At 43.6% G+C, this 15,309-nt stretch overlaps 1 protein-coding gene across 1 annotated transcript in view; it reads left to right on the forward strand.

Moving 5' to 3' along the window:
* The window catches only part of Pcsk6 (proprotein convertase subtilisin/kexin type 6), a gene marked incomplete at its 5' end in the record, with an annotated part of 183,756 nt that overhangs the window by 67,753 nt on the left and 100,694 nt on the right, over nucleotides 1–15,309 (forward strand). The window contains 2 exons of the mRNA XM_055623317.1: nucleotides 415–491; nucleotides 3,421–3,509. Coding sequence (XP_055479292.1) covers nucleotides 415–491; nucleotides 3,421–3,509 — 166 coding nt within the window. The remainder of the gene's footprint in view (nucleotides 1–414; nucleotides 492–3,420; nucleotides 3,510–15,309) is intronic.

Genomic DNA, 15,309 nt, shown 5'->3' on the forward strand with positions numbered 1-15,309 from the left:
TCCTGAGTGATTCCTCTTCTGTTAACACATCTGGAGCCACACTGAGAGACGAAGAGGTGCATGGCGCTTGCGAGGGCATGGGGAGGGAGGGAGGAGTTACTGCCTCATCAGTACAGGCTTCTAGTTTTGCACCATGAAAAAGTCCTAGTGATGAATGGTGGTGATAATTGTGCAAAAAAGATGTATGTGGACTTAATGACACTGAACCATACATCTGAAACTAGTTGAGATGGTAAGATTTTACGTCCTATATATTTCACCACAATGAAAAGTGTGTAGGTTGGTAGTTACAGTTAGTTACAGCAACCCTGGGTGTGGTTTTCTTCATTTCCCACGCTTGGTGTCGAGATAGTTTAAGGTAGAGCTATCGTACAGTGTGTCTCCAATTCTCGCTAACCAAGATTTACTTCCTAGGATTCCTATGCAAGCTATGATGTCAACGGAAACGATTATGACCCTTCCCCGAGATATGATGCCAGCAATGAGAACAAGTATGTCTGTTTGTGGCTGCCTTCCTGCCTTACCTTCCTTTCCTTGCAAAGAGGGCCCGGGTGGAAGTTCTAGGCTCTGGGTGCTTCGCCTGACTGGGTGTTATCTGGGGAATGTCTAGGTCTCAGGAACCACTTTACCACAGCATTTTAAAAATTTTTATTTATTTACTATTTATTACAATTTATTCAATTTGTATCCCGGCTGCAGCCCCCTCCCTTGTCTCCTCCCAGTCCCACCCATCCTCCTTCTTCTCCTGCTATGACCTTCCCCTAGTTCCCTGATAGGGGAGGTCCTCCTCCCCTTCCATCTGACCCTAGCCTATCAGGCCTCATCAGGGCTGGCTGCATCATCTTCCTCTGTGCCCTGGCAAGGCTGCACCCGCCAGAGGGAGTTGACCAAAGAGCAGACCACTGAGCTCATGTCAGAGACAGCCCCTGTACCCCTTACTAGGGAACCTACTTGGAGACTGAGCTGCCAGGCTTACAGAACACCAAAATAGACTAGGCCAGAAAAAAAAAAAAACTCCTCCTGCCACATAATAATCAAAACACTAAATCTACAGAACAAAGAAAAAAATATTAAAAGCAGCAAGGGAAAAAGTCCAGTAGCATATCAAGGTAGACCTATCAGAATCACACCAGACTTAGCACAGCTCTTTGGGCACAGGCAGCTTCTGCGGAGTTAGCCTCTTCTCTTAGGGATGTCATCCCTGCTGGTCAGACAGAGACTGGGTGAAACACTGTTCCTGTCTCTAGCCTTGTGGAATGTTTAAAAGAGTCACCGTTGTCTTGGATTCTCTGTGACTGTGTTCAAATGAGTTTGGTCTGTCTGAGCACCTGGCTCACAGGCCTGAGCTTTTGACCTTTTGACCTTGTGGCCAAGGTGGAAAGGTGAATGATGCTGCACAAATAAAGAGCTTAGGTCCCTGCTCTCCCACCCACTGGCTGTGTGTTCTTTGTGCGCATTGGAGAAACCTTGCTGAGACAGTCTTTATGCCTTGGAGGCTGCTCCATGCAGAGGATGTTCCCTGCTCAAGGGTTGTTGGGATGGGTAAGTGAGGTGACAGGCAGGGATTGTCTACACTGTGTAAGCTGCCACCTCAGGTAAGCCGGGGAGGTCTGGGGACCAGTACAGGCTAAATGGCAGTCCTGGGGCTGCTCCTGGGATGTCCTTTGTGGTATCTGCTTGTCCTCTCTCTGTCAGCATGCCTGATTCCCTTAACTCTTATCATTCTTCCAGATATATTGAGAAGAAAGTCACAGAAGCTCTTTCTTTCTCTTCCATGTTGTGTGTTTCATGTGCTTTTCCATGTTCCAGCCTGTGTATGTCCTCCTAACATTGTTATATTAGTCAATTTCCTATCACTATAAGGAAATGCCTAACTTAGAAAGAAAAGGTGACGCTCCATGCAATGGCACATGCCTCTGGTCCTAGCTACTGAAGAGGATGGCAGGAGATGTTCTGAAACTAGAAGTTGGAGGCTGCCTGGACAATATTACATGATGCATCTCTGAGAGACGGGGAGAGGGAGAGAGAAAGGGGAGAATGGGAGGGGCAAGGGAAGGAGGAGAATAAGAAAGACAAGAACACAGAGATTTATTTTGGCTCACAACTTTGTCTCAGTCCATGACCAGTTGGTTCATGACCTGAACCATGGTGGGAACATCCAGGAGATCAGAACAGTGGAGCCAGAAAGTCAAAAGAGAAGGAGGAAGTGTCTGGGTCTCACAGTCCTCCTCAGGTCATGTGTTTAGTGGCCTAAGGCCCCATCTGCTAAAGATAGTGCCCCTCCCAGTAATGCCACCATAGGACTAAGCCTTTAACACATGAGATGAGGGCGGAGCCTGTGAAGTCCAGCAGCATGCTGGTACTGTGAGCTCCACTCAGGTGCTGTGTGCCACATGCCAGAGCTCCTAGAGCTCCCAGACTGCTTCCTGCCTCACGTCCCAAGGTGCCCTTCTGTTCAGCAGTGGAGAGGCCTGGGGCAAAGGGCCTGCTTCCTGGTCACACATCAAGGGGTGGGGAAGCATGATCTATATCCCATGCAGTGACCCTTGAAGGGCAGAATCAAATCCCAGTGTGCAAGAGCAGGCTTGGCCTCGGGGCTGTGAGAATTCCAGAGAATGACAGATGACTCCCTTCCCAGACCCTGGACCATTTTTAAAGTTCATTACAAATTTGAATCGATGATCCCAATCTCGCGTGGTCTCTCCTCACAGATATGCTATGTCAACTGACCCACGCTTTGGCCTCTGCTACCAGAAAATGACCCAGTGTAGCACATCAGGAGATGGGGGCATTCCCGGGGAAAACAGTTTTCTTCTCTGCAGATTTTCCCATTCTCCCCAGCTTCTACTGAGTAGTCAACTAAAAGCATCCTTTCTTAGCTCCTGTCACACGGCTGTGGAGATGACAGAGGCCTGTTCAGGCTAGCAATGTGCTTGTGCGGACACAGGGAACAAAGGCAAATGTGCAGGGCTTTCTTCCTCTCGCTGTATTGGTTAGGCGAGCACTGACACCACGACCCCTGTATGTGCCAAGTGGCATGTCTTTAGTCACAGGAGACACAGAACTGAGGCAGGTCTGTGAACAATAGTGGCAGTGAGTGAACAGTCACAAGTGCCAAGATGCCCGGGGTCATGGACAATGGCAGCAGGTGCTGTAACTCTGGCGATCTATTGGAGGCATCCTAGAAGGGACAACCTGGGAGCCAGTGTTTGCCATCTCCAGATGGCAGAGAGGGCTGGGCAAAGCCTGGTTGAATACATATGCCAAGAGCTGCACCAAAACGGGAGGAGGGCTTTGCTGGCATCTCAGGCATAGGGATAGCTGACCTTGGCTGCAGAAATAAGGCACAGTTTATAGGATTCACTGATAGTTGCTGGGCCAGGACCTCACTTTCTTCATTTTTGTTTTTCTTTGTTTCAGACATGGCACTCGCTGTGCTGGAGAAGTTGCTGCTTCGGCTAACAACTCCTACTGCATCGTGGGCATAGCGTATAATGCAAAGATAGGAGGTAAGGCATAACAATGATCTGGGAGCAGAGGGTCCAAGGGCAGGTAGAGAACACCCTTTCTGTGGGGTTCAGCAGCCCCACATCCTTTGATGTGGGCATAGACCTGGCCTGAAGCAACCATGCCAGCTGTGTCACAGCCCAGGCAGCCAGCCTAATAGGTGGGTCTCAAGCTGAGACTTGACTGATAGACCCCACTATTCTGGTCGCTTGAGCCTTGCTCCTCCAGACCCCTAGTCTGGCAGCATCAATGTCATCTGGTACCCACCAGAGATGCATATTCCTTGCTTCACCCCAGACCCACTAACCAGACCTGTAGATTCACAGGGAGTTGGTCGGGAAAGGGTAATTTGACTCTGGGGTCACGCGGGTGGGTGAGACCAGTGGAAGCCATGCCTATAAAGACCCACCCAGAGGAGCTGCACAGTACATCTTGCTGTCCTTGGATGGTTCGACTCTAGCCCCATTGCCAAATTGTGGCTCTGAGCTTCCCAGAGTACTGGAGACAGAGGACCTCCTGAGCAGGGAGGAGCAAGAAGGTTTTAAAAATTAATTCATCGAACGTCTTCAAGCACATACTGCATGCATAACTCTGGGCAGCCCCTGATGGGGAGAAGAAGATGCCAGACATAATTAGGAGCCTCCAGGAGCTCAGCATGCCTTTGGGGCGATTAGTACTGCCTAGAAGTCAGTACGGGACAAGTACTGAAATGAGACAGGCAGACAGAGCTGGGAGGGGTGGGGCAGAAGCAAGAGGCATGGCTGGAGCCTGACCTGCAGACTTGACTGCAAACAGAGAGAATTCCCAAGGAGGCAAAGGAAACAGCAGAGTGGGGCTGGGAGGAACCATGATGCCTAGGGACAGGACAGGGAGTGGGGGTGAGGGCAGGCAGACAAATATGAGGCTGCGTTGTCCTTAAGACAAGGAACATAAGATCGCCAGTGTCTCCGAAGCTGTCATACACAACTCCAGCTTCCACATGGATGATCACCTGTTCTTCCTGCTGCTCCCCTGGCACGCACTGCTGGGCATCCCACACCGAGGGTGGCCAGCCTCTCTGAGTTTTCATGCGAGAGGCAGGAGATTTCTCTGCCGTGCCTCTGAGCTGATCATAGGGCTGAACCTCTTTGTGTCTGCTTCTGTTTTTCAGTTGTTGCTCAGGACAGTAAAATGTATGTCTTAACCTGCCTCAGGCTGTCTGGAATAAGTCCTATACAAATCATGTATAATGTATGCATCTAAAACAGATTATTTCAGTTCACATTCTTTATGCCCTGCAGTGGAGGTTTCGTGTATTCGATGTGTGTGCCTTGCTATTATAACTCCATTACTACTCAGTTTACATTTTGACACACATCTTGCTGTGTAGCCCTGGCTTACCCATGAGTCTCCGTGTAGCCCAGGCTGATCTCGAGCTCATGGCCGTCCACCCCTGAGTACTGAAATTGCATTAAACACTCAAGTCAGCTCATAGAAATATGTATTTGCCTACATATGCAGTGTTTCTTGAGCTCTGTGCTTTCTCTGTTTTCAACCTGAAGAATTTAGTTTTTGAGATAGCCTAAACTGGCGTGGAGCTCTGTTTGTAGCACAAGCTGACTTCGAACTCATGGCAATTATCCTAGTTCAGCCTCCCAAGTATTAGGACTAAAGGGCTAAGTCACTATACTTAGATTCTTTTTTGAAGGTCAGGTATTCTGGTGAGCAATTCTTCTAGACTTTATTTGAAAGTGTGTTTTTAAAAACTAATTAATTTTCCTCTGACCACACAGAGGTCAGAGGAAAGCCTGAGGGGTCAGTTCTTTCCTTCCGCCGTATGTGTCCCAGGGATTGAACTCCTGGCCCGGAAAGTGTCCTTGTCTGCACTGGGGAAAGAAGTTGCACTGAACAGGATTCTAGCCTGACACTTTCAATGCTTAAAAGATGCTCTGTTGTCTCCTGCCCATCATTCTTCCTGATGGTGAGTCAGGTTCCGTCCTGACTGCTGCCTCCGCTGTTGTGTGATCTGTTCCCGTGGAGGCTTGAGGATGCTTTTTCTAGTTATTAGTTTCTTGTAACATAGTGACCTTTTGTCATTTTCTTTCTATTATTCCAGACTGGAGTTTTCTATGTTTCTCAGAGAGTTCACGTTAATGCTTTCTCTCTCTCTGTCTCTGTATCTCTCTCTCTCTCAACCTTCCTGGTGCTGTGACCCTTTAATACAGTTTTTCATGTTGTGATCACCCCAACCGTAAATCATTCCATTGCTACTACATAACTGTAATTTTGCTACAGTTACGAGTCAGAATGTAAATATCTGATATCCAGAATATCTGATAATGTGATCCCTGTGAAAGGGTCATTTGATCTCCAAAGGTGTTGAAAACCACAGGTTGAGAACTATTGATGTACACACACACAATTTAAAGAAAAAAGTCGGTGTTAAAGTGTTTTTAAGTTTCAGTTGCTGGGCTGCGCCACACTCCTCGTACGTCACTGAGGCTCTGTTCATATTTTAAAATCCTTGTTTCTCTGTTTGCTTTTAATTAGATGGTTAGTGTCATACTGTCTCTGGATATGCCTTCTTTTTATTGCATCCAGTCTATTCTTAATTCCATGCAATTACAAAGTTTTAGTTATTGTATTTTTCTGTCTTAAGTTTCCAGTTTGCTTTATTTTATTTTTAACTGTCTCTAAACCTTCCCTGAGGCTCCCCATAGCTTCACTCTTTATAAGTGTCTTTTGTCTTAAACTCCCTGGCATGGTGCAAGAGTTACTGCAGAGTCTTTAGTCCTAAGTCCAGTATCCCAGTCATTTTTATGTCCCTAATGATTAATTCTGCTCCTTACAATGGCTCGCATATCCTTTTATTCTGCATGTCTAGTTAGTTTTATTGCATCATTATATAGTAAAATTCATAATCTGTATTGTAGAATTTGGAGCTTGTTGATTTTTTTCTGAATATTGTAAAATTTTGTTATAGCAATGACATAAATTTGAATCTTGAGGAACTTATTCATCATCTCTTGTGCCATGACTTTTGGTAGTTCAGTGGAAACCTAAAGCCCTGTGGTGGAGACCGCTTGGAACATCCCACATAGCTCGTCCAGGCTTGTGCCAGTTTGTTATCTTCCTCCTAGAATTTTTTTTTTTTAAGGAATGTTGCCTAGACACATGTAGTTCACAGATCTGTTAAAAGATCGAGTGAGAGTTGTGAGAGTTATGTCTTTTCCTTGATCCCTTCGGAGATTCCTGCTCTCAGTTTCTCAAAATCTGTGTCCTGTCACAACTGACTTCTGCAGAGCAACAGAGAGCCCCTGCCAAGGAAATCCATCTAAACTTGGACACCCAGGATAGTTTCCTTTCAGCCACTAGATCCCTATCTATCTCTGCCCTCTTCTGGTTGCTTTCTGATGCCCTCAAAAATGCACATGTTTCCCAGGGTCCGTGGTTATTATCTGTGAAGAGATAGCCTGCTATGTGCTCCTCTACCCTTACTGAAACTAAAACTTGGAACACACACACATACATATATTCTAGTTTAAATATATATTTATATATAACATATATGCATATATGTTGTATATGATATATAAGATATATAGTTAGTTAGTTAGTTAGTTAGTTAGTTAGTTAGTTAGTTAGTTAGTTAGCTAGCCTCTGCCACATGACAAACATCTCAAAATGTAATTTCTTAAACAGCAAACATCTGTCATCTAGCAAAACATGGATATACCAAATGGTTCAGGCTCAGGATCACTCTTCAAGGTGAAGTTGGATTGTTGGCTGTGTGTGTGTGAGCTGAATGCTTTACCGGGGATCCACTCCCAAGGCGGGCCACCTGTGACTGCTTGTGAGGGGCCTTTACTCCTTGGCAGCTGTGGGCTGGAGGCAATGGTCCCTTGGCATATATGTACCTTTACGTGGCCTGGCTTTGCTGTCCCTGTAGCATGGGAGCTAGTCTCCATGCCGACTGCTGTTGATTCAAGAAACAAGCATCCTGCAACAGTGTCTTTTATGACCTAGTCCCAGAGGTCACCCACCATCTCTGCAGCCATATTCTGCCCATCAAAAGTGGATCACTGCACCCCCAAAGCAAGAGGAATTTTGTTGTACCTTTTGTAGAGGAAAGTGACAAAGAATTTTTAGAAATAGTTTAAAATCACCACAGATGGGCTCCAATAAATAAATAAATGCTCGTTTATCCAAATGGAGTAAATCTTATCAACTTTCTTTGTAAAATTTTTTTGTAAGTTTTATCACATAAAAATAACTAAGGGAAAAAATGGGTCTATCCAAATTATATTTTATGGAACAAATTCCCCAGTCACCAGCTCCCTTGGCCATGTTGCCATTAGGTGTACCCCGATGTTCGGGAGAGATTGATATGCTCAGGGACTGACAGAGACATGTTTCAGAATGGGCAACCCTGGTGTGCTTAGCCAGTAATCTCTGATACATTTCATATTAGAAGATTTTAATTTTTATTAAGTTCTTGAGGCACTCACGGACGACATATGTTCTTTTTCTTTGTGTAACATTTCAATAAAAACCTGATGAAACTTTTTATAATGTCAAATTTGTTTATCTCCCTTTTATGACTCTCGAGTTTGGGAATTATCGTAAGAAAAAGCACACAAAAATAAAACTGGTTCTCTCTGAAAATGTAGTTTTAGGACAATAATCTGTCCAAGAGCTTTAATGGAGTTATCTCTGTATATTCTTTTTAACTTCTTATTCCTGTGGAATTTTTTTCTGTGAACAGTAAGTATGATGGAGAACCTGCCATCCTCCCTCACTGATTCTTACTCAGCTTTGGCGTGCACACTGCCTTTCCCCATCCTGCCTGCCCTCTGTGCACAGGCTCCTTCCCGATAGTTCATTAGGCTGAGTTCTCTCAATGCCATTATTATTATTATTTGAATAGTTTTGAATTTTATGATAACTGGATGAATTTTTTTTTTATAGTCCTCTGTCAAAAATGCCCCGGCTATTCTCGCACGTTTTCTCTTTCAGATGAACTTGAGAGTCTTCTTATCAAGTTCCATGAAAATTCCTGTTGGGGTTTTGATTGTTATTGCATGGAAAGTATAGATTAAATTGGGGGAGAACTGACACCCTTACAATAATGAGTCTTCCCACCCAGGAGCTTCATGGTAGGTTTCTATATTTTTAGGCTTTTTTAAAAGCTTCATTTAAAAAGTTTTATCACTTTTTCCATATAGAACTTCTTTTCTTAATTAGATCTATGTCTAGGTTGATATTTAACATACATTAATAATCAGTCATTACTAAAATGAGTGTAGTTAAGACACTGATTTTGGTTCCTGGCTGCCTTGTTGGAATGCCATTGGTGCTGTGTGGTTTTATGGCTTTTCTATATGGAAATTACAGCCAGCTGGGAAGATAGTGGTGGGCTGTCTCTAACACGGAGAACTCATTCCTGTTTTCACGCCTTATGCCAGTAAATATGGACTCCTGATAATTACTGAATGGCCGTGGTTCTGTTGAATGAACGGTTCTGCTGTCATATTTGATGCATGCAGAGATAATATTAACCGGCTCGTGGCTATCTTCTGTACATTTCCTGGTTGTTGACCTTTATCAAGTTGATGCAACTGTATTTTATTCCTGGGTTTCTGAAAGTTTTGATTAGGGATGATATTGAATTTTATTAAAAGGCTCTACTGAGATGATTATACTCCTTCTCACGTGTGCCATTTGGTCTGTGTAATGTAGTAAATTACATTAACATATTTATTTCCTTCCTTCTTAGAATAAATTCTAAGGATCACAAGTGATTTCTAAGAATTCACAAGTGTCTTTTTGTTTTTGTTTTTTTTTTTCAGTACACTGCTGCCCACAGTTGTTGATATTGTGTGAGTGTCTGTTTGTGACATAGACTGGACCACCGGTCCTGTTTGGGTGTCCCTCGGGGTTGTCTGGTGGGATGAGGTGGGGAACTCTTTTCCCGGCCCTGAAGCAGTTGTATTATCGGGGCCACAGCCTGGTGTGGGGGCGACGGGGGATGTGATCAGTCAGATCAATCATTCTTCAGAGTCCCTGTCTGGGGGAGCTTTTTTTTTCTCCTTAAGGAAAATTTGGTAATTAGATTTTTTTTTTTTCTACGAAACCACTCATTTCTCCAGAGGTTCAAGTCTGACATAAACTTAATGTTGTATTCTCATAATTTAAAGGTATTTTCTGCATTTATTGTTGTTGTTCCTAATTTTATGTATGGTATCTGTTTTCCCCCTTGATCAGTGAAAAATTGTTCTTCCCTGTAAAAAAGGCTTCTTCCAACAACTAGGGTTTTTTTTTTAAATTAAAGTTTTTAATTGTTTTCTTCAATAATTTTTTTATTGTCCCATGAATTTCTGCCGTTTTTTTTTTTTTTGGTTTGTTTGGTAATTCCTTTTGTTTACCTTTACTGTTGTTTGTTCTGAGCTCCTTGAGGGACACTTGTTAGTTTTTTTAATTTGAGGCTTTTCTATGTGCTGATGGATGGATAGATGGATGAATGAATGAATGAATGAATGAATGCTGTCTACATGTCCTCCCTAAACCCCGTCACTAGCATAATTGTACTGTGCTGATATTGCTATTTACTTTTGAATCCTTTTTAATTGTTGCTTTTGTCTATCAGCTTTGTGTGCGCCCGTGTGATGATGTGGGACATGGGAATCCTGCAGCACAGGTGCGGAGGCCAGAAGACTGTCACTTGAGAGTCAGTAGTCTTTCTGTTGTGACTTCTTGGACTTGAACTCAGGACTATAGGCCTGGCAGCAGGTGCTTCCACGGAGCCATCTTGCCAACCCATTTCTGAATACTTTTAACTTTCAGCTTGGTCTTTCTTGGAGTTATTTAGAAGAAACTTCTAAAACCTTCTGAACTGATCAAATCTTTTTGGTTGCTTGCTGCTGATGTTTAGCTGTTGCATTAGGGGTCACGGTATTTTCAGATTGGCAGGTGTGGCTGCCCACCAGCTTCCCTTGGTCTGAAGATACATGTGCTTTGATCTGTGCCCCACAGTATTTTGTTTTGAACTTGCATTCACAAATCAAAGAATTTTATGTAAGTAAGAATAGAATAGGCAGTTGGGCTGGATCTTGAAAAACTAGAAGATTTGGCCAAGCAGGGCCTCTTCCCTCATGGCCCTTTCTAACTTAAGAGGAAGTTCCCCCAACCCATGTCGTGTCCTTGTGAATAAACTGGGAAACTTTATCCCTTTATCTTGTCTTCCAGGTGCCCGTAGACATCTGTACTTGTCATTAGTCTGATCAATCAATCAATGAAACATTTCTAGAAACTAAAATTTGGTCTTTGACATGTGCCTCTCTGTAATACATTCTGGTTAATCACATCTATATACACATATGAAGTTGTCAGAGAAAAACTTAACCAAGTAAAAATGAGGATGTCTCTAGAAATGTTTCATTAGATTGAGCAAACACACGGACAAATTATATATACCCTCACACTCCTCCCTACAAATCCGTGTCCCACATTCATGTCTGGGGATCATTAAATTTAACCAGAGACATCTGTGTGATCATGGGTTTAAACGATCCACTGAAAACAGTGACTCCCCTTCTCCAGAATGTTTTGGTTGCCAGTGGCTCATCAGGGAGGGGTAGATCCTATGAGCTGCTCCCATATCCACGACAGGTCAACAGGGCCAATCCTGTGCAGGCGCAGTAGTGGTAACGCACTGTCTGCTGTGATTTTGTGATTAGAACAGGTGACAAGAAGATGGCAATTAGCAGATATGCCCTCGTCTTTTGGCTCTTACGTTTGTCCCACCCCCTCTTGTAGTGTTCCTTGAGCTTTAAGAAGGTGGCATAAATGTCTAAAGCTGAGTACTCAGCCGTCACTTATTCTTGACACCTCGGGCAGCGATGAGTCTGCATTTCGGTCAATGCATTCTCTGCAAAGAGACTTCTTTAATTAAGGCTGAGAACAGCGTTTGTCTATGGGTGTACTCATAGCTATTTTAGGAGGCGGCTTGACACTACTATCAGTTTAACTCAGCAACAGTAGTTAGTAAGTTTCTCCTGAAGCATGGAACTTCCTCAGCTATGTGTTTGACTTGGTTTCTAAGTATCAAGCATGAGTTCCCCTATCCTAACCTCCGAAGACCATGAATCTCAGTTACAACATATAAAGAAATCAAGCACAAATTGAGCTGGAAATGTCTTCCTTACTAGCTAGCTTTCAAAGTGCTGACATGTGCTATGAAGCATGCTGAGGAAGAAAAAGTATGAATGATCCTACCCAGAACTGAATTCCAAGAACCTCGGTACCAACCACCGGGCAAAATGTGCATGGCTGTGCAATAGTGCCATGACTGTGATGGAGGTAAACTACTACTCTGATTGACTTTGATGTCCATCTTCACAGAAAGAAACTTAGGCCTGGTAAATGTCTTATTTTTTTTTATCTCCCTGCTCTATTTCTGAGTAAGGCAGTGGTTTTTCCACGACAGTTATAGATTTGTCAGTTTCTTTATGCCTTTGCTGTGTGTCTTTTATAGTATGTTTCTAAAAGATATTTCTTCTTGGTGTGTCAGATTTTTGATTTGTATAAAAAATAATCTGATTTTTTTTGCCTTTAATTATGCTTTGGCTGATATTAATATTTCTATACTGACTAAATTATTTTATCAAAACTTTCATTGCATATTTTTCATTCTCTTATTTTAGCCCTGATTTTGGAAGCAGAATCTATCTGGATTTGTTATTTTTTTAAACAGAAACAAAGTCTTTTTAAAGAGGGACTCTGATATATATATATATCAGATATATATAGATATATATATATATCTGATATATATATCTGATATATATATGCTGATTTCAAATATATTTGAATTTATATCTATATTCTTTATTTTCATAAATATAATTCTCTTACACAGAGCCTTACATCTTTTTGACAGATATAATTTGTGCAATCTTCTTCTATACAAGTTTTTTGTTTTGTTTTGTGTGTTGATGGTACTAGAGATTGAACCCAAAGCCTTACATGTGTTAATCAAATGTGCTTACCACTGGGGCTCATCCCAAACCTACTTCTTTTTAATCTTTATGTTCTAGTTCTGATTCTCCTGCCCTGAGTCATGTGTGTTTATGTTTCTTCAGTGTTTCTCTGTTAGAGTTCATTTTCTTTCTTCCTGTTGTCCATGTTGTGTTATTCCTGTGGTTCTGTCTTACGGTCCACACTTTCTTTCCCGTTTTGCCTTGCATTTACTGAGCCTGTCATTAGCCTTCAGTTCTAATAGTTCAACTTGATTTTTTTTTCCCTTATGTCTTCTATTTCTCTGCTGATGATTCCCATTCCCTTGTTAAGGTGCTCTTATTTGTGTCAAGCGTTTTTGTAGTTGCTTGCTGAAGCATTCTTGCTATGGCTACTTCACAATCTGTTATTCCACTGTGACATTCCAGAGCAGCAGTGTCATTGTCATTGTGAACCTGTACTTGGTGTGATATGTGACTTTTCATTAGAAAATTTCGCATTTTGTGACGAGACTCTAGTCTTGCTCAAGCCTCCCATCTTCACTTTCTTCGTGTCATGGCTCCAGCAGGGAAAGGGCCGGTGCTTCATTATGGCAGGTCCTCCTGGACACGATGGGAACTCTATTCTCTATGTGTGTTCTGTGACATCAGTGTGGGGCTTACCTCATTACTGTGGCTATTCCCCACCAGATCTCCTAATGGAACTGGGGGTAAGAGCAGGGTGCAGCCTGGCTGGAGGTCAGGAATGGGCTTTTCGTGACAGCGTGACTTCATAAGAAGGACCTTTTTGTGACCGGAATGGTAGAAGCCCTGCTTTCTCCTTGCCGATTGCTGACACCACTTGGCTTAGGGTGAGGGGCTTGTTACTTCTTTACTGGGGTGGAAGTCCAGGCTTACCACACAACTGCGTGGGCTGGTACTATAGCTTCCTAGTGCTGTTGGCGGGAAGGGCAGTTGTTTGTAAATCTTTCCTGTCGGATTACTAGGCTGCCCATTGCCTGGTGCTTAAACTGGAGAAACAAAGTTTTTATTCCCCTTTCCCCCCCTTGTCTGGTTCCAGTGATGTTTCTGGGTTGCCATCATCTCCATCTCTAGGCTCTGAAATGAATAAGATAAAAGAAGACAGCAAGCAGGGTATGGTGATGTGTGCCTGCAATCCTAGCCCTTGAGAAGCTGAGGCAGGAGGGTGGAGCGTTCAAGGCCAGCCTGAGACACATAGAATGTCGATGGCAGCAGGGACAGAAACACTGCTCTACACTGTCACCCAAGTAGGCGGGTGAATCCTCTTTCAGAGTCCTCTACTCTGTCAAAACCAGATCCTTGGCTATGCTGAAGAAAGAAATTTCAGGACATGCTAATGTGAGAAAAGTTAGAGTTTATTACAGGTAGAAAGGAAGGCTTTCGGGGGAAAGAATCAGCAAACCTGAAACAGGTGTGGGCTTCTCAGGCAAGAGCTGTCCTGTGGGGAGCCTGGCTGTTGCTTCTCGAGGAAGAGTTACCCGTATGCGGCTGAACTGTTTTAGTGGCTCCCATGTTCCGTCTTTAAGGGTTGCTAAGATTTTTTTCCATTCCTTTCAGATTAATAGGATTATGGGGCAGCTATGGCGATACCTCAGATGGGATTACAACCTAATAAAATAAAATAGAGTAAAATCAAAAGCCACTAGGGTTAGGATATGTCATTTTACACGAAGGGGATCGCTAATGAGATTCCTAGAAAAGTGTGGTTTACACTTGGGAAGGGAGAAAGCTTTAAACAAATGCTATTAACTGCGTTGGAATTCTTGAGTCTCAGCTGGTGAAAGACTCAGCCAGATTCCTGGGTGAGTGAGAGGTGTTGTAATTCAGACCGCAGCTACTGTAAGGACGTTGTAAGCCCCAGCCCTGCTTGCTCTTGGCATCATGTGCCCATAAGTTTCCATCTTTCTATCCTGCCTCAGCAAAAGTCTGTCACAAAACAACAAAACAAAATAAACCACAACACACACACGCACACGCACACGCACACACAAAAGATACCGTGGGGCTTCAGCAATGGCTCAGTGCCTAAGAGAACTGACTGTTCATCAGAGGACCCAGGTTCGATTCCCAGCACCTACATGGTGGCTCACAACCATCTGTAATTCTAGTCTAATGGGGGTACAGTGCCCTCTTCTCACTTCTGGAGGTACCACAATCATATAGTGCACCCATATGGCAAAACACCCATACATACAAACTAAAAAGAGGAGGAGGAAGAAGAAGATGAGGAGGAGAAGGGGGAGGAGACACAAGCTCTCACTACCATGTCATTCTTAATAGAACAAGATCCTGAACCAGTCTGCCTGCCTCTCTCTGCCTTTCAGTTTCCTTTTGTTTGCTTCATGTACCAACCACCTCCAGGGCTTGGCTTTTTGAAGCAGGAAGAGTGGAGTGAATTATGTCTGTCCCATCCTCCCAGACACAGGAGAGCTCTAGCTGATTTTTAACAGATATTGTGGCACCTTGCATCATTTTTCACACACTGATACTTATTTTGGAGCCCCCCACCCCTGCCTACATTTGCTCTCTTATCTCCATCTTTGGGGGCTTATCTGTGTGGCATTACTTTGGAGACAGAAGCCCGCTGTGCTGCCCAGGCCGGCTCCGGACACTCCATTCTTCTTTCTTGGACCCTGAATGTTAGGATTGCAGGCATGAGCCATGACATCTAGCTGTGTGTTACTCTTCAATTTGATGTTTGTCGTTCTTCAGATCTTTGCTGGGTTTTGATGTGCACTCACAGCTGTGCTCACAGATCCACTTGGTTGTGAGTGATTATCAGTCTCCC

This window comes from Psammomys obesus, unplaced genomic scaffold (genome assembly GCF_907164565.1).
Source record: "Psammomys obesus unplaced genomic scaffold, mPsaObe1.curated_primary_1811, whole genome shotgun sequence".
Classification (NCBI taxonomy): Eukaryota; Metazoa; Chordata; class Mammalia; order Rodentia; family Muridae; genus Psammomys; species Psammomys obesus.